Here is a 27,736-nt window from a genome sequence, read left to right as displayed (position 1 = left end):
ATCACAAAATTAGTTAAAAAAAAAAAAACCCAGACTTTCTTATCCCTGCTTCTACAATAATGAAAAGATTTTAGTATTTGATACTAAACAACTAGAGATTTTAACATGTTTTTCCTTATAATAATATATTATTATATATATAATATAATAATACTACTACTACTTATTACTAAATTACTTTAAGTTCTTAAATGTCTTTGGCTTGTTACCTCAGACAATTCTTATGAAAACACTTGGGACAAAAACAAGTGACAGGTATTCCAAACTTTATAGAAAAAATGCACCAAAAATTCAACAGTTTAGAATCATAGAATCAGCCAGGCTAGAAGAGACCTTTAGGATCATCAAATCCAACCATTACCCTAGGACTGCCAAGTCTACCACTAAACCATGTCACTAAACACTACATGGCTTTTGAACACTTCCAGGGACAGTGATTCTACCACTGCCCTGGGCAGCCTGTTTCAATGCAAAGTTTCTAATTCGCCATTTGAATTTAGAAAGTGAGGAAAAAGTAGAACTTTTGTTCAGGGCTTCCTACTGCTTTAACTGCATCACAGATTAGGTATGGAAAATTCCAAATCTAAAACAAAAAGGATGCACCAGTGAGAGTGTTGCTATGACCACTTAAGCTGTTCTGTAAGTAGACTTTTATACTGGTTACCAAGAGCAATGAAGATACGAATTTGCAAACTGAAATGATGCAAAACGCAGTATGAAATTACATAGTTCTACACTCAACCAATATCTTCATTTTCTTTGGCACAGTAGTTGTTTACCTGCCATCCATTCAATAAAGAGGTTATAGTTGCTCTTCTCACATGTAGCACCCAACATTCGAATGATGTTAGGATGGTTCAGATGACTCATCATTCTTATTTCTTCTCTTAGTGCTTCAACTACCTCTTCTTGCTCAGATGATGTGTTCCTGACATACGTCACCTGTTTTGAAACACAGGTATTCAGACTTATATAATTTACCAGTCTTGTAAACCCCCCTTCATTACAGTAACAAGAATGGATGGTTTTCTGTCCCTTTTCACTATCTGTAAAAAGCAAGTATTCTTTTATCTCAAGCTTCTTCAGCTGAATGTATCTCCATGTGAGACAGTCACAGAAAATTAAGAGTGATCTTCTGGGAAAATATTAACAAAAATATCTCCAAGAATGGAGTGAGGAAATTTCCCTCTTCACTCTCCTCTGCATCAACTAGGAAAAAAAAATTCCAGATGTTGAAGAAAAGGAAGAACGATAAGGATCAAAATGTGATTATGACAATGTTATTTGTCAGAATTTTATGATTTTAATGCCACACTAGCTATTTCATAACTAAGTCTTTTATCCCAGAAATTCAGTGGGGGTGCGATGGTGGTGAGGGAAACAGATCAGAAGTCATGTAATGGAACTGGAGCCAATCCCAGCTCTGACCCGTATTAAATCTGAAACAACAATATGCTGCAGAGAATGTCATCTGGGCACCAGAATCAACTCTGTATCTCTAGGAGAAACCCAAACAACTACATGGACAGTCCTACTCTTTCACAAACAAGAGAGTTTCAAAGCTTGAATAGCTGACAGCAGATTTTTTCCTTGACTAATGTCTTGAAATTGCTGAATTCCCTAACTAAGTTTCTTATCAATTCTAGACTGAAATGTTAGGACTAAGATTCTCTGTGTCGGCATCACTGACTTAGACCTAGGGCACCTTAAGTGTCAAAGATTTACTCACACCTAGAACCTTCCAAGAATCTTGAGTGAAGAATGTGTATTTGAGCCTCTTCACAGTCATAATTCTGTGTTTATTCATTTAAGTATTAAAAACAGTTGCCTTAAAGTCTGCCGTTAGATCAGTGGAAAAAAACATTAAGCTACATTTCCTCTGCTGAAACTATTTTCTGGAAAAAAAAAAACAAACCAACAAACAAAAAGCAACTTAACAAGTAAGGGGAAACTACTTTTAATAGCTACCTTGCATATATGGAATTTATTTGGAATCGGGAAATCTGGGCTGCATTCCTGTCACTCATTTATGGAATTAATAAAAATGCTTTTGAAGAATTATGAAAAAAGTGTGCATATAAAAAAGTACAGCCGTTTTTGTTTGTTTGCTTTCAGTTTAAGGAGAAGTAAAAACCTGAAAATGTTATGTTAATATGCATGTAAAGATTTTGTTATGCGAGAAAATAACAGGGAGCATAGGAAGCAAGGAATACAAGAAGTCTGTGAGAGCAGAGAGCTTTAATATTCCAAAGAAATATTGAAGAAAAACAAGCACAATATATTCAGGAAAGTGGAGTATTTGAAATACTTACCTGTTTTACAGCCATTAATGTCCCTGTTCCTACATCTTGAGCTTGGTAACAGGAAGAGAAAGCTCCAAGACCAATTTGCTGACCTTTAAGCCATTCTGAATCTTCTCTGTAATGGTGTTTTGCTTTGGTATGTCCAGGCAGGGTTTCTGGTGTCTGCAAATTAAATTTGAAATCAATTTACCAGCATGCACCTAAAATGTAGACATCCTGGAATGTCATGAAATATCCAAGCTCTTATGCTTCTCCCCTACAGTTCTGTGTTCTGCAGGTCATATACTTTTAGCTGAGATCAGAACACCAGTGTATTCTGTAGTCCACGTACTTCTACTGTATGCAAGAACACAGCTGCCTCTACGTTACTATCCAAAGAAGAAAGGCAAGATTTAATGACACAACTGGAAGCAAGACCTCTTTTTCATTCCTGATCTCACATCTAGTTAAGGTTTTCATCAGCCCTTATAGTAAGCAGAACCAAAATAATGTTGTTTCTTTTACTTACTTCCCCCATTTTATGCTTCACATATTGTTAAATCATTCAAAGGATCACAAATAAAATACTTCTTGATTTTTATTTCTTAGGCTTTTGTATATTTACAAACAAGAATGTTTTTTCTGACTCCTAAAGGATCTTGCATCTTCTCTCTCAAGGTGCACTGACAACAAAATCTCTTCCAACTCTACCTTTTCTTTCAGAAACTTGTTTGCTTTTATACAGCTGCCTTCAAAGTAGATCAGCATTAAGATTCAGCACAGTTCTACTTAAAAACTTTGCTCTTATTTTCTGATTTCCCAGTTTCTATTTTTCTGCCTTTTGAAAGGCTGGTATATTCTCTTCCAAATAACCTCTCTGACCTTGTTAATAACATGAAAGAAGTCTTGTCAGCACCCTCAACTGGCAACATGTTTATATCCTAACTGTTATGAGAAGGTATTGAGCACCTTTGTGTGTTGTGTAACTTTAGAAACAAAACAGCCCTACTTTATAAATTCAGTGAATCTCAATTATGACTTATGCTAAATTCCCATGCGTATACTTACATCCTGCTGAATTATTATGATATCTTCACCATTTTCGACCTGTAGTTGGGGGATTACTGGCAGAGCATCTTGAGAGGCTGACATTGCCATGGCAATAGCTAAAGCTTCCTCCTCTTCAGCTTCCATCTTTTCTTTGCATTTCTGATTATGACTTACATCATCTTTGTAAGTATCATCATTTTCTGCCCTCTCAGGAGAAAGAACTGCAACTTCAGACTTGAATGTAACTGTGCCATCACTTGGCATGGAGGCCTCAAGCAAGTCCTCAATACTAGAATTGAGCTCTGCATTAACATCCAATCGACATTTTTCATCTACTGGTGTAAACACCGTCTCTTCACTTGGTATAACTGCACTGCTACTATTACTATTGCCATCACACTGTGAAATATCATTCAGATCAAGTGTCATACTCTTTTTTAAGGTTTCTCCCTGCTTGTTCACATCACCTGGGGTGGGCCGTGATGGCTTTGGCCTGCGTATGTGACTGGATGGCAATGGCCTGGCTTGGGTAAAAACTGGAGAGAGCTTCTCTGATTCTTTATTTTCACAATAGCTTCTTTGAAACTGGAGAGAAAGTTTCCGCTGTGTTTGAGGAGAAGGTGAGGGGATTTTGCAGGGCACAAATCCTGGAGTTCTGAGTTTAGAGACATCTGTTACAGTGCCAGCTGGTACAGATGGGTTTGAAGGAGACAGAAGTGTTGGGAATACTGACTGGGGATGACTGGATGAGGGAGAGGAGTTCAAACACTGACTGGGGGTTTTTCCTTTTGTTTGAATGGCTGGCTTTGGTTGCTCAGTGGTTGCTGATGAAACAGGAAGTCCCACAGCAAGGCCAGCCAGCATCTCAGAAACATCCTCTGGACTTGCACTCATTTTTTTATCGCTTAACCCTTTCCCACTTTTCCCTGATAACTGGACAGTATTGTTAGGAGTATTACTTTCTGTGGCTTCTGGAGAGTTATCTGGTACAGGTGGCTGCAAAAAGTCTTCATGTTGGCATTCCCCAGAGTGCATGTCTTCCATGCCTAGCTGGATGGCTTCTGCAATTTCCATTTCATCTGCTATTGCCATGAGACGTCGGCGCATCCTTGCATAATGAGTGGAGCTTGTCACACTCAACATTTCTAACAGCTTTACAAAAACATGGGGCACTCTTGCCACCATTCTTGCTGCACTCAAAAATACTCTCCGTGATAGTTTACCAACCATTGAGTGGGAATTGTCAATTGACTGCAAGGCGAAAGTCAAGAGGGAAAGAAGTTTCTTATACCTAAAAAATGAAAAGAGGTGTTTCATAAACCAGTATGTTTGAGTTAATTAGCGCCAAGAAAGCCATTTCAAGAGAACTTATTTAGCTATTTAGCAGAAAGGAGACTTATTGCTACACTGGTGCTTCAAAACTGATTCACAGGTCAGAAGTTTTAAAAAAAGGCAACCATATACTCTCTACAGTAAGGACACTTTTGCATATAAACATATACTATTTGTTTACAGGACTTGGAACAGCTGTTTTTTTTTTAAGAAGTCACTAACAACACATTCAACTACAAAGAGTAATAGTCACATAGTGTAAGCAAGTACCTGTCTACTACAGTATCAGCCTGCAGAACATCTCCACAGACAATGTGGGGATAAAATTCACCAGGAAATTCCAACAGAAGTCTGTCTATTAGACAGAGTCGCCCCAGTAGTGCTTGCCAGTTGCTACTTTCCGTTTGGGTTCCAAGAATACAAGTTAAGACATAATCAACACCACCTATACCAATGGATCCTACAAAATAAAGTTGATAAATTAAGGATTAGATATGTTCACAATCAAATATCTTGGTTAAATAAATATCAGGACTGTACTGTACAGAAATACACATTGTGTGCCCAAACTATTCCCCTCCCAAATTGCTGAAATATTATTCTCTTTGTCATGCTGATACTGAATAAATCCTGTATTAAATTTAAAACACTTCTGTATATTTGCTTATAGCTATAATTATAATTCATTTATATATGAAAAGCTATTATTACCAGATTTAAGTATTTCTCTCCCAACTGCCAGCTCGCCTGCTTGGCCTTTACACATCTCCAATAGTGTTGAGACTGAAAGTTGACTTGTTCGACTATAAGAAATTAAAATAAAAGTAACTCTCTTAGTAGATGCTTTCAGAGAAAAACAGTCTAACAATTATATTACAATAATCATTAGCTTAGAATTGTGTGTGGAAAAGAATTTCACATCACTTTATTCCTAATGATTTCTATAATCTGTATAATCCCATCTATAATCCCATCTGTAACCTACCAATAGTTGTAGGATTTTTTACAAGGATACTTCCAGAAGTGTAATGTCTATCACTAATAAACAAAAAAACAAGTAGGAACTCTTCCTCTTGCAAAAACAGGCATCCAGGAGCAGTCTGATTTCACTTATTCCCTTAACTTTAGATATTCTATTGCTAGACTATTGCCTGAGCATCTCTAGCTACAGTATCAGATGAAATGCTGCTTAGGAACCAAACCTAAACAGACACAAAATCAAGCTGGTGGACTTCTGCATCTATCTTACAGCACATGTAAAGAAGAAATGGTTGGTGCAGCAAATCAAACTGTTTAGCTAAGGACAGGAAGACAAGGACTACTCAAGCTAGAAATGCCAAGGGCATTTACTCACAACAGTTATCTCCTAATATCACATTGTGAAAAAAAAAAAAAAGTAGAAGTGTTACATTAACACTTCATGGCACAGATGTGCAACAGCTTTTGCTGAAGTAGGAAACACATGACTGGTACTTGCTGAAGGGTACTTGCTGACTGCTTAAAGGCGCATTAAACCAAAACAATATCATCTGAGATGGAGGGGATGGTTCCTGACTGCACCTAACATCTTCCTTTACTTTAAGGGAGAAAAATGCCTTATGAAAGTATCATCTAAGATCTGTAAGTTTTAGAAAAGTACAGTGAGGTGCCTTCAAAACCTGCATATTTAAAGCCAAATGTTTGCTGGTAGCACTCAGACTTTAACATGATATATTTATACTTACAATTCTCACATTTCATCCCCAACTACAAATGGTCTCCTAGTTCCACATAAATTGCATAAATGAAGCTTGAAGACATTTCAGTAACAATCCAAAAGGAATGTGAAGTTTGTAAGACATCATACCTGTTGGCATCAGCACATTTAACTAATATTGTCTCTACAACTGGCTTGAGAAGTCGCTGTAGTTTAGTCCTCTCTGCCAAAGTATGACAGGGAGTATACACCAGCATGGCTCTCAGAGTTTTCTAAGAGGAAGGAAAAAAACAATACCCAGGAAATTAAATCAGGTACATATTTTTAAAGAGTTTTAAATAGTTTTATATAAATTGCATTCAAAATACCAGTGAAACATTCAAATGATAAACAGCTTACTACATGTTCACTGTTAAGAGTAGTCATGTATCTTTTGAGACTGGAAAGAACCTAGTCATACAAGTACTGTTAAAGTTAGCACTGCAGTAAGCATTTCCTTTTACTTGGCCAGTGGAGTTACATAATTTTGCTGAGGATTCTGGTCATCCCAATTTCAGATGATGGTTAAAAGTTATCAGTGGTGCCCGACAATGATTACTAGGGTTCCTGACTTCATCCATCACCTCCCTTTCCCTCCCCTACTAGGATACAACAAGAAAACAACTACTTACTAAAGCAGCAACATACACTTTGTAGACAGGGTCAGCACAGACCATGGACAGCACACTGCAGCAGGATTCCACCACCACATCTCCTGAGATACTGGTCTGAGATGACCCACTAGCTGCTCCCAGAGCTCCAGCACTTGTGTTGTTTCCATTGCTACTTCCAGAATTTCCTGTGCTTTCACCATTAGCCAGTAATAGAGCACCACTAACATCATGGGAAAGACGTCTAAGTGCCATCTCTCGTATATTCCAGTTCCGAGAAAACAAACAGCCAACTAACTCCATCCCAAATACCTGCCAAGGAACAAGCAACATTGCAGAAGTCAAACTGAGTGATACTGCAACTTAAGTACCCAAGAAGAGAAATCAAGAACAACAAACAAATGTTTCTGGTGAAAAACAAACACACACCTCAAGAAGCCTGACAATAAAAATGTGTAAGAAGGTACAGTGTCTTAAAAAAAAGATTCTGTGACAGAAAAGAAACGTCATAAATGGTAAGTTATTGGTTCTTCAAAAACTTTCTTAAGAGAAGGAAGGGGATGACTGCATGGTTTCATTCACTCTGAATTTTAATTACGCACTATGGAGTTTGTTTCTAGACACAGATATTAACAATGCAGCTACACTGGACAAAAACAACAGCAGAAATAAAGGCAATACAAGTTCTCCCACTTTTAAGTGTGTGACCCCCTGCTCTGCTGAACCCACCTCTAGAAGATGTTAACTAGAATGTCATTCAGCTCTTGTAGCACAACTTGAGTAACAACAAATGCCAGCTTTGTATTGATGTCACACTTGCACAGGCAAAATTAGAATACTACATTTTATTACATGGACCCTTCATTTGGGGCCTGAGATGAAGTCCAAAACTGAAACTCCAGTTAAACAAGACTGGAAAACCTTCTCCTCTTATGCACATTAAATATAATGCTTTCCAATAAACTACAAAGCTGATAGGATTTAGAATAAAATTTCTGAATTGCTATGATGAATCTGGCAAAACCAGTCAAAAATCAGTTTTTACATTTGAAGCTTTTTATATAAAGTAAGATTACCTGAATCCATGGCTCAGCTAAATCTTTATAGGCAGAAGGGACCTGCTGGACTCCATAATGAGTAAGGTTGAAACTGCTATCTTGGGTTCTTCTCTGTGATCCAGCTGTAGACTGCTGCTGAGTTTGTTGCTGAACCATACGGAGAACAGAAGAATCCACAGGGCTTGGCAATTCATGACTACAGAGCACAACAAATGATGTGGATTAACAAATTAAACATACTGAAGTAAATACTTCAACACGTTTGGGAACATCAGCTTAGGATCCAGAAACAGTTTGTTATACACAGACTAAATCCTTACCTATAGAAATCATGAGATCTCCATTTAGATCTGCAAAGAGGACAAATAAGTGGCTCTCTGTTTCTTCTGCATTCTTCTGCCCCTGAAACACAGCAACAGGATAATGCATACTTCTGTTCTACAGTGTATAGAAACAGTAACGCCATCTTCTGGTTTAAAGTTTTACTGAAGAATGTTAGTTTCAGCATAGACACTTCTGAACTGAGCCATTTGCAGCAGCCTGATAAATACAGGCATTTACACTTTTTTTGCACGAAGGAATGCTTCAGTTTATCACTACAATTAACATTTAAAGTTATGAACTGAAATGCATTTCCTTTTGAACCTCAAATATAGGCAATTTTTTAAAAAGTATTAAAATACAGGAGATGGATTTTTTTTTTGTTAAAGCAAAATGTAAGTATTCATATACTTAATGTAGCATGTAAGCATACTTCGTAATTCACTATATAATCTATAAATCTAAAAATCTATTCCTAACATTGCTCAAAACTGGACATAGTCTTTTCACTCAGGCGAAAGAGGCTCAAACCTCTAGCCCTGCAGTTAACTTCTTTCTCAAAGCATCAAATTACATATTTTATTTGTGAATAGCTGATTAAGTAAGGAATATCAACAGAACCTCGATGATACCAAACTCTCACATAGAAATACCAGTCATGACTTATGAGCAGGTTTGGTTTTTTTTTTTTTTTGACTTAAACAAAAAAAACAATGAAAACACACTAAGTTGTAAAACTTTTGCACATTTAGAGTCACCAGAACTTCAGACAAAGATGACAACGTACATATTGACATGCAGTGGTGGTGTAATTTGTTCCTGCAGCCATCTTCACACACAGTTAGGCTTTCTTCATCCAGCATGCCTAACAAACAAATGGGGCACATCTGTTCTTCTTCATCCTTCATGCTACAAAAATAGATATTTGTGATTGTAAAAGTGGTGTATCAGAATTCAGAACATCCTGTAACAGTGAAAAAAAAAACAACTTCCAGCTTTGAAAAAGTCACTTATGAATAACTACAGTTATTTACAAATCATACTGCTGAACCTTGGTCTGAATAATTAAGCCATCAAACTTTAGAAGCACTGCGTACAGACAACACTTTGTTAAAATGAAAGGGAAAGTCATAAAACCCATGACATCTCTTCAAACTAGGTCAGATACCAATCAGATTGAAAGGCCCAGTGCTGGGCACTTTCTTTTTTCCTCTAAGGTTTCTTCTTAAAATGAACCGACCTTTACTTTTTCACTCATCATCTGGTTTCGAAAAAAACTTGATTGTTTTCTATTTTGAAAGCTACCCACATTTTTTTTTATCACAATCCTTTCACAGTATTGAGTCACAAGGTAGTTTTTAGCCCATTACAGGAAACTGTAAATACTATTTAACAAACTTACATAATACACAAAAAATTACCAGAAGTTAACAGCCCCTCAATAATTCTCTGCCACTAGCAGAAACAGATGCAACAGATACATGTGAACACACATCACATGTAGCTTGTTTTAAAAAAAATTTCTACTTTACACTTGCTTCCACTTTGTTCATCCTCACCTTAATTTTTAAGTACATATCACAAAAGACTTAGAAAAATTATTCTGAATTTAAACAACACATAGAGAAAAACACAGATTTAAATCTTCAGTAATATTGTTTAAATGTACAAAGCTTACTATTCACAGCAAAAATTTAAGTTATAGTTTGTGAGTGTCCAGAAGTCGGCTGGAACCCCATACCTGATGTATTTTTAAATTAATTTGTTCATGCCTAATTTCTATACACGTATATTTACTTCTACATCCTTGCAAATGGTTGATGCTTTTTGCCTTGAAAAATCCACAAAAATAATCTTACAAACTCATTTCCACAGCAAGTATAGAAAGACAAGTATTAAATTAAACCTTGTTTTTGAAGAATTAGCAATAAACCAAAGATATTTGCAAGTCACAATAATTACAAGAACAGAGCAAACTCTTATCTCGAAGCTGATGCTCACATACTTACATCATGCAAGATTAGACTTGCACAAAACAGTAACTTATCTCATGGAACCAGTAATGCTAGGAACTAATATCAGCTGTACTGTGAAACAGCTGAAAAATCTTTCATCCTGTAAAAATGAGAACTATTGTAGTGAAGTTCACAGTCCAATGAAGCCAATTCTATAAAATAAAATTTAAAAACGTTCCTTTTTTAAAGGAACTGGCTTGACAGATAAGTAGCTCCAGAGGAAACTACATATTTAACTGCTTTGTTTATGCAATTTTTTTTTTTACGCTGACACAATTGAGCAAGCTGGAAAAATAAATAAAAGATGATAGGAAATGAAGGTCTCAATCTGTACATCAGGATTATAAACCTGTCTGAATATATTAATCTAACTATAAGCTTATTATCACAAAGTAACCTATCAATGTACTCCTTAAATTATGCTTCACTTTACTCAAGACACAATTTAGGTTGCCTTCTATAGTTTGACAATTCTAGAGGTTGTTTAGCTCACCCAGCAATGAATGGACAGCTCACTTGTTTAAAAATTAACCATTATCTTTTCAAAATCAAGGAAAAGAATATGCAAAAGCACTCTAGAAGGAGTCAGGGGAAAAATAACTGAAGAATCAAACTTCACTTAACATTGATAAATAAGGCACTGCTTAATATTATATCAACTTTAAAAAAATTAATAGATTAACAGCTCTCAAAATAATGTAACCACCCATTTTAGGTGATGATTTTTTTTATATATACATATATAAAAATGTAAGTAAACCTGTATTTTATATGTTTACACAAACAGAGTGCATTTGCCCAAAAATTTTGCAGCATACTATCACAGACACAAGCATTCTCCAAAGTGGGGTAAGAGAAAAAGAAAAATCCTGTTTCTTCATTTCTCAACTTCTGCACAAGTGCTGTATTTGAACAAATGCACACAAATAGGTTTCCAAGGTTAATATATGCACTTACATTTCAGAAGTTTGTTTTCCAAATTCATAAAAGGTCCAAAAAAGAAAAAAAAAAAAAAAAAAAAATCGAAAAAACCCCAAACAAAACTAAACACTTTCTACAGCTCTACCTAACATTTTTCAAACAGGGGTTTAAAGCAAATATGCCCACTTGGTCCCACAGTGACTAACGCATGCTTGAGTCAATTGTTTGCAAATACAGAGACTTAGCATGGCTTGAAATGAAAGCAGCTTTCAACAGAAAAGAATGCAGGTGACTCTAAACCTCCAAAATTCAAAGAAAATTACAGAATAAAGCTTTTAATTCCTTTAGAAAAATACTAACCTGTTTTCTGAACTAGATGTAGAAGTACTAGATGATGACAATGTATGAGAATTTGACATGCGTGAGACAAACTTCTGGATGGTGTTACGAGATGGAGCTTTGATCCTCGAGCTACGCCTACTGTGATATTTCTGGAACAAACTCTCAACCTAACATCAGAAAGAGATAGCAACAGTTGTATTTATGCTATGAATAGCTTGTAATTAAAAGTAACATTACCAAAGTTTAACTACTGCTACAAAATTTCTATTCACCTTCACAATAATGCATTAGCAGCAGTAGCAGCAGCAAGAATTTCACAAGTCTTACAAACAGATCAAAGAAGACACTTTACAAGAAAAAACTTATTTGCTTACTAAACAAGAGCTTTAAGTATACACACTATTACTTCTGAAGACCCTCATTCTGTTTACTTTTCAGCTAATTGGTTAGACAGGTAAACAAACTTGAGCAGAAAATCCAGAATTTGAATTGCTCACTAAACTACAGCTCTCCACTGTTCCTCTTAGTTATGTCTCTTATTTTCAGCTACTTTCTTTCTATTTAGAGAGCTCTTGAGATTGAATTAAAGATATAATTAAAAACATACATTCTTATTGCTTTTCAAAGCAATGGCTTTCAGCATTTTTAAGATACTGTCCTAAAGACTTTTACCTAGAGTGTGTATTTTAGATCTGCTTTAGATCTTTTAGAAATCGATTACCTCAAAGTTTTTCAGTGTCTTTCTCCAGAGCATTGGATCTGAGGGTTCAAGCTGGAACACACGCAGCATAACAAACAGCAGATGAATACAAAACGTCCCACGGCCACAGCTACAAGTCTGCAAAGAAAGTATATGCTAAAGCTCTACTGAATTGATAATTACATAGATAATTTCACACATTCAAATGCATCACAGAATGTATACTGCCCCCCAGCCCTGAGAAGAAAAAAAAAGTTAATGCAAAATATTTCACATATAGGCATAAATGGCTTACACAGCCTACAATATTTCCTAAAGCATTATTCGGGAATATACAGTGAAAAGCAGAAAATTACAACATCAGTTTGCAACTGATTTTTTTTTTTTTAACCAACTTTTTTTTTTTTAAACGCCGACTGAAGTTCTTGCTTCCTACTGGAAAGAATTTATGCATATAATCTCCATATATCCATAACATGACAGCAATCAAACTTAAATGAGATGCGTCTGTTTACTCAGAACCCTAAATATTCCCTAATGCAGCATCAAATTAGTACTATTAAAGTCTACAAAAAGGACCTCACTTTGGGTATTATTAACGAAGTTATCACAATATTAAAGGAATGATGTTATGTGCTTGTCATTTATATATATCCCATGAACAGATGCAATAAAGTGTTTCAGAGTGAGAAACTAGGAAAATGAAGTGGCCGAATTCTTACTGAAGTACTTAAGACATAATTTGAAGCCATTTCTAGGAAGGAGAAAAAGACTGGAGTCTTTCTTTAAAGACAGACTTAAGACAAAACTAAGATACTTGCTATGTATTTGACAAAATATAAGCTGATCATTACATCAGCACAGATTACAACTTTTAAACATTACTTTGCACAGCCATTATCATGGTTGGCAACTAACTTGACCTAATTTGGTTTTGAACAGTTTTCCAAGAGTAAATAAATAAATACATAAAAGTCTAAATTAATAAAAGCTACAGACAACACAAAGATGTTCTCTACCTGAGGCCCAATAAACACTCTGTATTTGTTGTCAGGGCTGTCTCCTCCAATTAAGAAAGAGTTGGGTCCTATCTGTTGCAGCAAGTACAGCCTGGCTCGCATAACTTTGTTGACACGACGATTTGTTTCCTCAGGGCTGTATGGAGAGAAGCCATCTGGAGATGGAGCTCGTCGAGGTGGTGTTATTCGTCCAGTCTGAAACTAAATATGCAGTACCATCATAAGCATTTCCAGGATTACAGCAAGTTTAATTAGGTGCTGATTTGGTGGGGTATATTTTGTTGGGTTTTGTTGGTCCCTGAAACTACGAAAACCTGCTTAGACTGTATGATAATAAAAAGATTTCTTTTCTTCCATGCCCAGAATTTGAGGGCAGAAGGAAAACTGAAGCTTTTGGTAACTGAAATTTTTTCATTATTACAGAAGTCTTTTAAATTGCTTCTGTTTTCAAGCCTTCATCGGTTGCCTTACCATATTACTATGGAATTATCAAGTATAATTCAATCAGAAGATAATCATAGACTTGTGACTTAATAGAGGAAATTGTTATATAAGGTTATAATGCTAACACACTTCAGAAATGAGGAAATCCTATGACTACAGTTTACAAAAGGGAACATACAGTCAATGAAGAACAAAAGAAATTCCAAAGAAAAGGAAAAAGGACACAGCTTCCTCTCCTTTGCACAATTAAAGCAACTTTCAGCTCAGGATGGTTTTTGTGTTTCATTTGCCCATGATCAAAAATTCAATGGCCTAAACATTTTTAAACTTTTTTTCATTTAAATTCTTCACTTTTCTAATGCTACAATATGCATTAATGACTTTGTTGAACTTCAGCTCTTCTGCTTTGATTTACATCCACTTTGAATTTTATTTTACAATACAAGTTATAATAAACTTACTGTCCATCAGATAAGTAAGAGACAGTCTAGACTTCTAAGGTTTTCCATGTGAAAGGTTAAAGTAAAACAAAGAAAACCAATCAAGTAAATATGGATCAAAGTCTAAATAGTTTGGTGGGGTTTTGAATTTTCTGTTTTTTTTTCTTCTGGTTGGTTTTCTGCCCCCCCCCCCCCCTTTCAATTTCTCTTGTCAATAGAAGTACTGTAACTTGTGATACTCATTTCCAGTTCAGAGGAATGCGGAATGGCAGTACAGAGTTTGGTTTGGAAACCTTGTTTAGAGCAACAGGACAATAAAAGCAAATAAGACTGTATTCTTGCTGTAATTCACTGTGAAGTTTTAGACAAGTCGACTGAAGCTTAATTGTGGATGAGCATTTTCATAACAAGGAAACCCATTAAACACTGTCACTCAAAACATTATACTCTTGATCTTCTTTAATGAAGTCAGTTACTATTGCTCAAGACATTCTATTCCAGATCTTCTCAAATGCCATAACAGAGTTTAGTCTACTAACAAAGCATATATCATAAATCTTATTAATCTGTACATAAAGATCAGTTCTGGAATAGAGGATCACAAATAGCATACCAGTAATGCTTTTCTGCAGGAATCTTAATACAGTCAATAATGCTGTCCCTGATGGAATATACCTGCCTGGAGAACCGACATGCAAAACTGCAGGAAAAACCCCGAAGTATTAGCACCTCCTTGTGCAAATCAAGTTAAGAGCAAATACACATCTTCATGACTAAGTATCTACATTTTTTTATTTCCTACAAATAAAAATTTAAAGCAGGACTGAAGTAACAAAAACCTCAAACTTTAGAGACTAAAATTGCATACACGAGAAATGTAACATCAGACGCTCTGCATATCTCACTCAAGTGATATCCTGTCATAACTCATTTGTATCAGCATTTTGCCCTACACAAGGAGGATTAATTGCCTCTGTAAGCAAAGGATTGCAGAATATAGGCAAACTGAAAATTACATCACAGCTTGCTACTTACAGGCACTGGAGATACCCTTTTTCTTCTAACACCGGGTGATTCAGATTTAACCGTTCTAGATGAAGATGAAGAGGAGCTACTAGGAGAAGGACTACGTCTTCCTTTCTGTGTAGGTGAAGAAGCAGTACTTTGTCCTTCAGCTTGAGGTTCTAAAGAGAGTTTGTTCATGTCTGATCCATCTCCTTTAGCAGGGATAGGTTTCACCACCTTGCAGAAATTAAAACATGTTAGAGTTACAAATTGATTGTTTTACACTACAGCAAAATTCATTAAAAGTTGTTTTGCTAGCATTATGTAATTAATACATTATCCAGACATCTGAAGTCTGCTTACTTCCTAGATTCTAGTATCAACATCTAATATGGGTTATCTTTTAATCTACATGCAACAAAAAAAAGTGAGAATTTTTTCTGTTTGTGCTGCTTACATTAGTTGTTGCAGCAACTGATTTGATTCTCAAAGTACTTCCATAATTGTCATTCATGACATCTCAAAGAACAGCAGTTCACCAATTTTGATAGCTGGAGCCAAAAGACTGTTTTCTACAGGCATTGCCTGCTTATTAAGAGCCAAAACATTGGATCTGTTTTATACAGTATCAATTGAGAAAACTATGGTTGCTATTTTTTCAGCACGCTTGTTGCAAAATAAAAACTACTTTAAACCTGGAGACACTGAAGCAGAATTAAGGTGTACCGTGCTCTATAAGAAGCACACCTGGGTTTTCTGCCTGCCATAGAAGTAAAACAGCTATGCCACATCTGGTATCTGAGCTAATCCATTGTGCACAGTGCTGCATTACAAGAGTGGATACATGCTCAAGCAGAAGTGAGTACATACACTCCCAATAAAGTGCTTTGTTGTACTAACACTGCACTTTGACAGTGAGGTATGGAATATTTCAAGACAACTTTCGGCTGTCTGCCTCTCAGACGCACACAATGCATAAGGCCCTTGGAATCAAATTAAAAGCAGTCATAGAGGGTAATTTTAGTTCTAAATGTTTCCATGTCTTAGAGCTTGACTCAAAGCTGGAAGGAAGCTCCAGGTTACACCTCAGGTTAAGAGCAGACCTCTCCTAAAAGTTCCAGAGATCTCTGGTTTAGGCAAAAAATGGAAGGGGCTTCCTCTGCTTGGGGTACAAGGAGAAAGACATACACAGACTCAGTGCCTTTCTACCTGATGATCTGGACTGCATCCACAAGGTCAAATGCTATTTTAAACTGAAGTATTTAACTCATCGAACCGAAGCTATTCCACTATCCAGAAATGCATTTCAGTTTCAGCAGGCTACAGAGAAGAGGACAATGAGGAGGTTGTGACATAATAGTTAGGCACTGTCTAAGAGTAGAAAAACCCACTTTTATAGCCTTGACCCAAGAACTGCTCATTTTACTTTAAAAAGGCATTATACTGTTTAAGAGATTGGTATCTGATTATGAAAGTGAACAGGACAAAAGAGAAGTATAAAAAGCAGGGTGGCCTCTTGGTTTGTTTTTTTCTTTTTTTTTTTCCAAGTCCTACTGATTCCTGTAACGCTTTCACATTCCTGGAAGGTCAGAATGCAGATTCATGTGCCTATGGACAAGTTATACGAGAGGGAAGTGGCCTGAGCAATGAAACAACTTCAAGTTATGCAGTAACCAAGATGCATTTAAAAATTATTAAAGAACTGTTTTGTTATTTGACCCGTTGAGGAACTGTTTTTTTGGTGCACTATTTTCAATGTTCTCTCTAATGACAAAAAGTTAACCACAGAACCCTCTTATTTCTGTCCTAGAAAAGCTATCCCCAAACACTTTTTTACTGAATCAGATGCTTTTATCTTTAAATTAACACTGCCATCAAGCAGTATATGGGAATCACATGAATCAATGCAACTGCACCAACAGATAACTAATGGCTATTAATTAGTGAGCATTATATTAAATAGAATTGTTACTCTGTTAGTAAGTTTTGTATTTGATCTACCTGCAATTCTTAAAACCACTTCTGAGCCATTCATTCAAAAGCATTACCCAAAAGGCTATTTGAATACTCTGGCAACCAAAGTTTAGCAGAGCTGAGACTTGTGTGAAGGGGTTACACAAGTTTGGTTTTGCCTGGTTCTAGTAAGACTGCAGTTTGATTTTCCTTCTAGTAAAAATTCCATATATTTCTGTTTCAATACACAGAAGATTAACACTTTCCAACTAAGGAAAAGTGAAGTCATGAAACCTCTGAGTATCAAGGGAGTATAAAGCACCATAGTGCAGTTTTGCACATAGGCGTGGGTTTTAACCTAATGAACGGGAGCTGCTATTGTTAAAGACATTAGAGGGCAGTGTTGTCCCAGTATTTTATAATACACAAGTCAGCTGCTCAGCTATATGCCTTTTTCCTAAAAGATACAGCTTAAGAAATGCATACATTTCAGAAAGTCACCTACAGTTTCCTGTGAAACCACTTGAAAAAAAAAAAAAAAGAACAGGAGGACCATAATTATGAGTATGCAAATTGTTAAGAAAACAAGATTTCTAATAGAAAGGAATTTAAAGGATTTTAATTTGTAACAGGTGTTACAGATATGGCCATTTCATAAGTGCCACCTACCACAGGGCCTCTCCTGCTTCTTCTTTCCAGCCATTCATGCTTCCAGGCTGGCATACATGTTGCCTTGAGTTTCTCCCTGATCATGCGCTCTTCTGGGCGGTCATCCATCTTTTGCAGCCCCCTGAGGGTTTCTTTATTCTCCATGTCACGACTACAGCAAAGAAAAATAAAACCAACAAAAGTCATACACACAATTAATTTTAGTTAAAGTATACCACCATAACATTCCTAAATTTTGTGCCATCCTGTTCTCCCTCTCTTTACACTGCAGCTGCTAAAACATTACTTCCAACAAACTGCAGCCAGCCTTTCAAGAATAATTTGCTAGTCTGCCATTTGCAGCATACCTGTCTGGAGGGCTATTCCATTAAAATGCATATTCTGTTTGGACACCCAGTAAAAAGGAAAGTCTTGGCAAATACTAAACCAATACAAAAATAACCCTACATGTCATGCAATTCACCAAAGGTTTCACGAGCATTGTGGTGGTTCGTGGAGCCCTTGGCAATTCAAAGCTTGCAGTCTCTGCCTTAAAACAGTTTACAAAATCAGTGTAAATCAGTGGTGAAAATTTTTTGCCTTCATACAGTACACAAGTGTGAAACTATGTATACAGCGCCTCTTCCTGTACATGAACTTTTCCTTAAAAAACTACTTCAAAACTAATACACTGTATGTAAGTTTAAACTCATGGCTATTGGCCTTGAGAGCTGCTTTCCAAGTGACTGATGACTCAATAGCTCTTCAAGTCAGATATAATTACAGCAGAATTCACAGCAAGTTCATATCTGTAAAATGAAAGTGTAATCCATTTAGGCTTGTGCTTTTTGAACTACAGCAAAGTAGTTCATTGTGATTGCTGGCAACAACAAAAAAGCAAAAAACACTGTCAGACACTGAAAAATATGAAGAGTCTGGAAGATTTCCTGACTCTGTTGAGCTATCTACTAAATCATCAAGAAAACCACACTCTTAAGCAGCAGCACATGATCCCCACCCATCTTCTTGAAGTTAGCTGTCTTTATAAGTAAGCAAGTTGATTAAGCCAAGTCTCAAAATGAAATTTTATCTGAAAAAATCAAATCACAACTCAAAGTGGGAGGAGATAAGGCTATAATACTAGTTTCAACCGCTGATTTCATGCATGTAGCCTTTAGCTTCTACAACATTTATCTATGCAGTTCAAACTACATTTATGTATGCCATGATGACCTACAGCATACTCCCTGTAACACTCACTGCAATAAGATGTTGAAATTACAATTCCTATCTGCATCAGCAATGCATTACTACGGTTTACTTATGACAAAACCCTACTTAGAAAAATTACAAGTTTTCCCTGGTCAGAAGGAGCATTCCTGTTATATTTGTTTTCTCTCATTGTAAAGACAAAGGAAACAAAGTATTCTGAGGCAGGAAATAAGTCTTCCTGTTTAGTGCTGAAACTTAATAAGCAGATGGATACTGTAAACAAAATATATTTTCTTTCAAGCAGCATCCAAACCTACTGTTAATAACTGATCTTAGACACTCAGAACTCTGTCCAGCAATTAAAGACTTTAAAATGTTTATACAGAGAAACACAATCCACCTAAGATTTTTTTCAGCAGTTAAGTATTAATGCATAACTTCAAAACTAGTGCTGACTGACATTTATGTTCCAGCACCGAATTCCATACTATTGCTTTCTAGAAACAGAGATTAAAGAAAACCCTGTAGTGATAGTTCATGGCAAACAAAGATTTAATAGCAGCAGGATGACTTCAAATGGAGAATGTGCCTTAAAAGTTTAAAATAAGGGAACAGCTTATGTGTAAGAAGGGTCAACTTCGTATTTTGTCCTCAGTCAAAAAATCCATTCAAAGACAAAAATTTTGGCATTAAAGAACAGTACAGCTCTGAAATTATACAGCTTCAAGTTTTAAATATACTCTTTTTTATGTTAGTTATTCCATTACATGAACCATCTTAGTTGCACGAGTATTTTGTGTATAAGACAGAAAACACTATCCCAGGAGTGAAAGAATGACACAGTATTTCATTTGTTCATATAACCATGATTAACTTCCCTACTGATATAAAAAAAAAAAAGGCCTTTTAGAGGCCCTTGAACAATGTAATACAACAGTAGAGGCTTCACAATCTGTGCTTGTTCTCTAAAAAGCAGAAGCAGCTATCTTCCTCTCATGTGACAGCTAAACCGATCTACTCTTGCCTGCACAAAGAACTCTTGTGCCTTTCCTCTGTGCAGGTGGGAAAGACCAACCAAGTCTGAAAGGTTTTGCTGAGCAAACCATGATTATATTTTTTGCAGAAGTATTACATGTATTCTTATAGAATGTTTTCTGAAGTGCTCAAGAAAACTTCATATTTTAACTCAAGCTTGGCTAAAATATTTATTGACTATTCTGATGCTGTTAGGTCTGTGGAAAAAAATATTTCCCTGTGACTGCAAAGAGCTCCTGAATACTACAAGAAATCTTTATTTTGTGTCCCTGAACCTGCACTTTTTAAATTCTTATTAATTTAATTTAAAGCAAACCCCTCATCTATTCCAGGCAAGCTGAAGTTTCCCTGTAAGATGCACAATGGCTCGGTTGCCAGTCTCCCTATCACTGTACCTCAGAACAATGCATGAATAATAAATCCGGAGTATATTCCACTGAGGATTTAATCCTGCAGCATAGGGAGCATTCTGATCTTCATACAGCAAAACCTATTCATAAATCAAGGTAACGACGTGCTGAAGTGACTGCCAGGTGGCGCTTTATTTGAACAGCAGTGACTAATGAGCAGGCCAAAATCCAAATCTCAGAGAAACTCTAGCTTTGACTACGGTGCCTGTTGTTTCTCAACAGCCCAACCCCTGCTTCACAATGGAGCAAGCATTTTGCTTTCAAATGTTTCAGCTTCTCATGAATCAGAAGAAAAAGAGAAGTGACCTTTTATTCCAGATAAAACTTCACTTTCAAACTTTGCACCCTCCCAAAAGGGCAGCATTACAGATCTTCTCAATTATTTTCATCAGTAGTTTCAAACCAACAGCATCACTCCTGTATTACTAGTCAAGAAATGCCAAGGAAATGAACCTAAATTTTAATTCTAAAGTAATAAGCAAGCTCAACAGTGTGACAACTGCCTTTTTTTTTAATGCATAAGCTCAGTGGTCTGCACATTAGTAACTGCATTATCCACTTTGGACTATTTGCTTCATGAGCTATGAAACTTAACTACAATAAGATTAACGTACTGCATGGAAAGAATCAACTGAACATCTTGTGCAATAAAGAAGGCAAAACATTGCCCTTTGTTTCTGTCTTAATTCTGAAGACTTGCAAAGAGTAATTGAATAGTTAGATCATTAACAACTTGCTCTCTATGGATCAATGATTCAATATTTTAAAACAAGGCATGCAATACACTTGTTATTTAGCAAACTACTATGAAATGCACAAGCAAGACTCACTTCTGAATAGCTCAGTAAATTTAATACTTATTCTCTGCAAGTATTATTCTTACAAAGGGCATATAACAATTTGGGAAAGCTGAATCATAGTTCCAAATAATTTTCCTGTTCTTAATGTTTAGATACAGCTCTTTGCTTCTCTGCTATTGTATTTGGGCAAGCAGCTTTATTCAGTAGCCAAGCTGGACCAGATTTTATGAGCAGCAGGAAAACAGGAAAATGGCAAGTTCTGAAACAGCTAAGAGTCAATTCACCAAGAAAAGGAAAGCTCTGTCTGCTATATCCACAAATACCTAAAGGGAGGAAAAAAAGTTGTAAGCTGCTGAGTCATTTTATTATTTTTTTAATTATTTTTATTTATTTTACATTTGTATGAAGCGCATTGGTAAAGGTAACTTGCATATCAGCAGTGGTCAAACCATTGGTGACCACAGAAAATATTCACGAACAAGTGGTTGCACAGCAGCTCCATCAGAACAATTAATGCATTTAACAACAGGTTGTCAGAACAAGAGCCCTGGGTTCTGTGGAAAAGCACTGAATAACACGGCACAAATATACAAGAAATCATATATTCTGCTCAGTCCCAATGTCATATATGGTGACAGTCAACACTGGGGAGGAGCTCAGATGGATGTACAGAGATTAGAAGAATTAACTCTTTCAGTACAACCATCCAGCTAATTCCTTATCCACCAAGTCATCCTCTTCAGTTTAGAGACAAGGATATCATGCAGGAGTGTCAAATCTTGCACAAGTCCAGGTAAATGATGTAAGTCACTCTTCTCTTGTTCACAAACAGTTACCCTGTTGCAGAAGGCCAGCAAACTTGCCCATAATGAAGCCATGTTGGCTGTCACCAATCACCTCATTTTCCACATGCCTTAGCATAGTTTCCAGAAGGATTTGCTATATAATCATGCCAGGCACAGAGGTGAGTCTGACTACCCTGTAGTTCCCCACGTCTTCTTCCATTTGCAAAAATGGGAGTTATGTTTCCCCTTTTTTAGCCAGCACACTGTGCCAGAGTGCCAAAACTTCTTAGACACGATGTAGAGTGGCTGAGCTACTCCACCAGTTTTTAGGACCTGTTGATGCATGTCATCAGGTCTCATGGACTTGTGGACCTTATTGTTCCTTAGATGATCTCAAACATGATCTCTTACAGTGAGTGTTCTTTATTCTCCCAGTACCTCAGCCTTCTCCATATCCTGTGTAATAAGGTCTCCCATTTTCTTCTGGAGTGGGCACACATTTTCCTTAGTCTTCATTTTATCAGCAGTGTACCTGCAGATTGCTGTTAACGTCCCTGGCCAGATTTAATTCTATCAGGATTTTAGCTTTCCTAACCTGATCCCTGGCTGCTCAAACAGCTTCTCTGTATTGCTTCCATTGGCTGGATTCTGAAGGAACCTGGCCACACTTTGAGATTTTGGCACTGTTCAAGAGCCACTGAAAATGAGTCCTACAAAACACGCAAATAAATACTAGCCCGTATTTGCAACAGATGCTTGCTGCAAAGTTAATGAAATGGACTTCTCTTCTTCATGTTTCCTAAGAAGGTTACAGGATATCTGAAACAAGTATTGCAAAAAGCTCCTAGGGCTCTCATCCCTTCTGCTGTTTAATCTCCCAGTACCAACTCAAATGCATCAGTGTGTACATGTGTACATGTCCTGTCAAGTGCTCTGCATGTATGGGGAGAGCATGATCTCCCTGTGCGACAAGGAGACCTTCCTGTGGTATCTGTCAACTAATCTAGCCACAGGCCAAGCATACAGTAACTACACCCACTTTAACAATGGCAGCTACTATTACAAATGTTTATTTATGTAAGATAAAACAAGCTAGCATGACAAAAAATGACAGGAAAAGGCATTCAAAACTTCTGCAAGCATATGGCTAAAAATGGCTACAGTTTCAGTAAGTCCTCTTTCAGCTTCTTCAAAATCTATAGTACAGAAACTAACAGCAGGAATCTTATCTGATGAGGAGGCAGTATTGAGTTTAAAAATAAAAATAATTTAAAAATCAATGTTATAGCAAGCATAATAACCATATAGGCCTGTGATAACAAAACAAGGAAGCCAATTACAGGAGAGTAAGTATACATACTATTCCTTAACAAAAATATACTTTTTTTTTAAATCATCCTCAGTGTATTTCTGAGATTTTGTTTTAGGAAAAACATTCTGCTGCATTCATATCTCACTTTAACAATGTACTTAGGTTTTTAATTTATAGTAACACATGCTTCTTTAGAAATTAAATTCTTGGTATTAATTATAAATTACATAGAGTGAAAATGCAGTGAGTACACATTCCTTCAAAAGGAGCCCAGATAAAGGAAAAGGGGTATCTTCAGTATTTGCTTAAAAATTGACATACAAATTGCAAACATATTCACATAGCAGTCTGAAAGCATAACACTAGAGACATCACCTAGAAGAGCTTCAGCTTGTCATCAGTGATTTGAGAAAGGACACTAAGTTACATGTGAACAGAATTTGATCAGAAAGGTTTTGCACATGAGTTTCAGTTTAGCCATTCCCTCGCAGGCTCCTAAGCACAAAATGAACTCCCATATGCAAGCACCTGGGAAAAACACAGTTTCACAAACAATGGGCACCCCACCAAAACAGATAAAAACAGCATTGCATACATCTAGAAAAGATACATGCGTATGAAAACATATAGATATTATGCTTATGCAAAACATGCCAATATATGCAACAGCAAACAGAAGCAGTATTGAGCATTTCTACAGTATTTGAGGGGGAATGTAAAAAGTAAAAGCTATTGGGTTAACTGGATATTTTATATTACCCTATGAAACAATCTTAAACGATTTCTTTTTATCTATTGAGATGTATGTGGTCTTACTAAGTCCAGTTTCGTGAACGAGTAACATTGACAATGTGCAAAGCTTTAAATAGACATGAGTAGTGAAGAAAAAATGCCTTTACTACCTTCAGATTTCTGTTATGCCACTGATTTCCCAGATTACTGCCAACCCTCAGCAAGTTTTGTGGGCCACCAAGCACTGTCATCTCTCTCCTTGCTACAGTAGTGCTCAGTTTGTAGAGCTCTACAAACCAGCTCTCTGCATCCCAGTTTGACCACACTCCCCACGTTATCAAGACCTCTGGGATCAGTAATCATTAAAGGAAAAATAGTAAGTGAAAAATAAAATACACAAAAAAAGCATTACACTTTTCCGCAAAAAATCAAATATCATTTTGTATTCAAATAAAGTAAATGATATGCGGAAGCTGGGGATGGCGACTTCAATTCTGCCTTTCAGCAGAAAATGCTTTGGCTACTTCTTATTTCTTGCATTTATTTTTTAAATGAACTAGCACTTTCTGATTCAAGGACAGCACTTTTTAGGATCTCCATGCTTGCCAGGTACAAGAAGTCTTTTTCCTTCCATCAAGATTGTGTAGTTATTGTTTTGTAAAAATTCATAAAATATAACTGATTACACCACTACACCACTTTGAACACTGAAAGCAATCCTGTATCTAAGAAGTATGTAAAGATTAAGACATGACCAACAGGACAAAAAAAAAAACCCCACATTACAGAACAAGCCCAAGACTACACTGATATTCACCAATCTCCCCGTATTGCATTATTTGAACATTCTGGTATATGTTCCTATATAGCAGTGGGAACAAATCTATCTCTAAACTCATGTAGGACTTTGAGGTCACAAAATGGACTGGAAATAAGTAATAATATTTTAAAATTAGTAAAACTAAGTCATGCCAACTGTATGTTTGGCAGAATGATGAACCATTTCTTACTGCTGTTGAAAAGGAATCAAAGTTTTCTCTTTACCTAGAGAGTTAATCTTTCACTGTGCTTTGTAATCAGCAGCACAGCAGAACCAAAGAGTAATTCCAGTTCTAACTCCACTGCGAGATCTCCTCCCCAAGGTAACTATGCAGGTTTTGGCTAAAATGAGTTACAACTGTAACAACTCCAACTTTCATATACTACTGTTGAATCAGAACAGGTAAATTTACCAATGTCATCTTTGTCTGATTGAAACGGATCACCCAGGAAGGAGGAAAAAAAGTTGGAAAACCATGGAATTTATGGACAGGAATAAGCACAGGCAACCATGGTACCCAAGTTTTGTGGACATACAAGGGAGTTCAAAAAAAACTGTAAAAAGTCAAACAATTGAAACTGTCAAAAATCTCAAACACACTCATTTCAAAAACATCAGAGCAGCACACTCAAGTAGTCTTCTTTATTGCCACGGACAGGTATCACATTAAAGTGACTTGTAAGAAAGCTTTTTCATTTATCCTTGCCCACAAGCACAAAAAAAAAGAAACAACCATTGTTTTAGAAGAGGAAGTAATCTTATGTTGGTGAAGCTACAAAATAAGTATGATTTAAAAAAAAAAGCATTTACTTGCTTATTGAGAGACCTGTACTCAACAGCGGTGGTTATAAAATAAGCACAAAAGGTATTTTCGGTGGGATGCAGGCCAAGTGTATCTGCAAGATAATTATCTGAAGCAGACTAATAGAGAGACATACCTATACATCAGGCAGAGGAGACATGTTTTCAATGACAAAAATCTCTCTCACATACTGAATGCACTTGAAAAGGGAACTTAAACAGGATTACAATAATGTTCTTAAAATTAGAGTTTTGCTTTATTTGGCACTTGTTTTAAATATTTAATACTGACAATCATCAGAAATAGAACAGAATACTTAACTACAAATGCATGATACTAGATACTTCCTTTAAACTATCTGCCTATTTAATTTTTTTATTTCATCAGAAATTGGCTGTCAGCATTCAAACTAACAGGTTCTGATTTCCTGTTTGTTGTTGACCAGTTATCAGTTACCACTGAACACCAGTGATATTAAGTTTTCTTCAGTAAATATGACTAACTTTTTTACAGTTTCTAAGGCAGCTTACAGAATAAGCCTGGGGCCACTCAGGCTTTTTGATTAACTTAGTCAAAGCAGAACTGCCAGAAAGACTCCAAGCTGTGAAACAGCAAGCAATGCAATTAAAATTTGTCTAAGAATTGCCATGCAATCCATACATGCTAAAGGACCCTGAAGGGCAAGAGAGCAAATGGTTATTAACCATTTGTGCAGTACCCTCAAGCACCGTTTCAGCTGAGATAGCTGCTAAGTCCATGGCTTCAAAGAAAAAACAGACAAACATTAACACAGCTGTACTTTCAGATATTTAAATTGCTCTCTCACATAGCCCAAAAGACAAAAATTGCGTTCATTGTGCAATGCTAACACTAAGTTTTCGTGGACTACTCGTGGAAGCTCATCAATGCAACCCTCAAACATCCATCTGCAGTCCACAATTGTGTTCACACTCCATAAATCAAGTCTTAAAATTTAATGGAGCAGTTCTCTGGAATTCAGATGTTATCAATCAACCTACACTGAGAAATCTAAAACAACAACAGCAAGGCCCTTTCATGAATATTCCCAGTACAGGGAAGAATGCTGGGATACTCCCATGTGAAGTTCATAATGCCTAAGTATTCATGTACAGCAATGACAAGGTTTCCTTGCTTCATCACTGCATCCCCACCCAAAAGCACTAATTTAAAAAAACTGATATAAAACATGTGGTCAGGCTATCACGAAATATTGATGCTTATCTGAACTTTACAGTGAAGTGAAAGCAGCGGTACTGCCTCCTTGAGACCAGAAAAGAGAATGTACTTGTGTTTATAACAGCAACTTTATTAAAAGCCAAAACTAAGGTATATAGAAAGAAAACTTGATCCAGTGTGCCAAGATTAAAATTGTTAAAACCAGCTTTGATAGGCTGATCATTTAGTTACACGCACATGCAAAGAATTTCCACATTTTTCTCAAACTTTGCATGATACGTATTTGAGAAAGTTGTATAAACAAAAGAGAAACCTCCTGTCGTCCGTCTGGAAGATGACATTTCACTACGACACATGAGAAGCAAGGCCATAATGAAGTTAAAACAATAAATTAAGTTTTCTATAGAATGTTTTCTTACCAAGCCCAAATTCACAGCATGGTTTTCGAACATCTTGATTTGCAGACTATTCTTCATTTTAAAACGACACCTTAGTATAGAAGAGCCTTGCTAATTTTTACAGAACTTGTGAAATATAACTAAGCTATAAACCCTGGAGAAATACATGGGTCCCTGTTTCAGGAGTGCCTGTTGTTGAACATAGAAACAAAGAGTGAAATATCAACATCCACTTTTTTTTGGTAAGGTGTCTTCCATCACTAAGGAGATTTAGAGACTAATAGCATAACTTACATAGCTGCGTATCATTCATCTACATTTAACCCTTGAAATCTTTCACACAGAATTCCATCAGCA

At 36.3% G+C, this 27,736-nt stretch overlaps 1 protein-coding gene across 2 annotated transcripts in view; it reads right to left on the bottom strand.

Moving 5' to 3' along the window:
- MAP3K1 (mitogen-activated protein kinase kinase kinase 1) overlaps positions 1–27,736 on the bottom strand; it is a 56,926-nt gene that overhangs the window by 5,522 nt on the left and 23,668 nt on the right. For both annotated transcript variants that reach the window (XM_057402660.1, XM_057402659.1), the window contains 15 exons: positions 17,898–18,048; positions 15,306–15,512; positions 13,387–13,587; positions 12,389–12,505; positions 11,686–11,834; positions 9,177–9,298; positions 8,389–8,470; positions 8,087–8,264; positions 7,032–7,322; positions 6,511–6,632; positions 5,376–5,467; positions 4,935–5,124; positions 3,351–4,623; positions 2,313–2,465; positions 780–942 (listed from right to left, as the gene is read on the bottom strand). In XM_057402660.1, coding sequence (XP_057258643.1) covers positions 780–942; positions 2,313–2,465; positions 3,351–4,623; positions 4,935–5,124; positions 5,376–5,467; positions 6,511–6,632; positions 7,032–7,322; positions 8,087–8,264; positions 8,389–8,470; positions 9,177–9,298; positions 11,686–11,834; positions 12,389–12,505; positions 13,387–13,587; positions 15,306–15,512; positions 17,898–18,048 — 3,491 coding nt within the window. The remainder of the gene's footprint in view (positions 1–779; positions 943–2,312; positions 2,466–3,350; positions 4,624–4,934; positions 5,125–5,375; positions 5,468–6,510; positions 6,633–7,031; positions 7,323–8,086; positions 8,265–8,388; positions 8,471–9,176; positions 9,299–11,685; positions 11,835–12,388; positions 12,506–13,386; positions 13,588–15,305; positions 15,513–17,897; positions 18,049–27,736) is intronic.

Source organism: Pezoporus wallicus, unplaced genomic scaffold (genome assembly GCF_028554395.1).
Source record: "Pezoporus wallicus isolate ANWC-B61680 ecotype Strahan unplaced genomic scaffold, APGP_CSIRO_Pwel_v1 contig_2870, whole genome shotgun sequence".
NCBI lineage: Eukaryota > Metazoa > Chordata > Aves > Psittaciformes > Psittacidae > Pezoporus > Pezoporus wallicus.
This window is presented reverse-complemented; position numbering and strand designations above follow the sequence as displayed.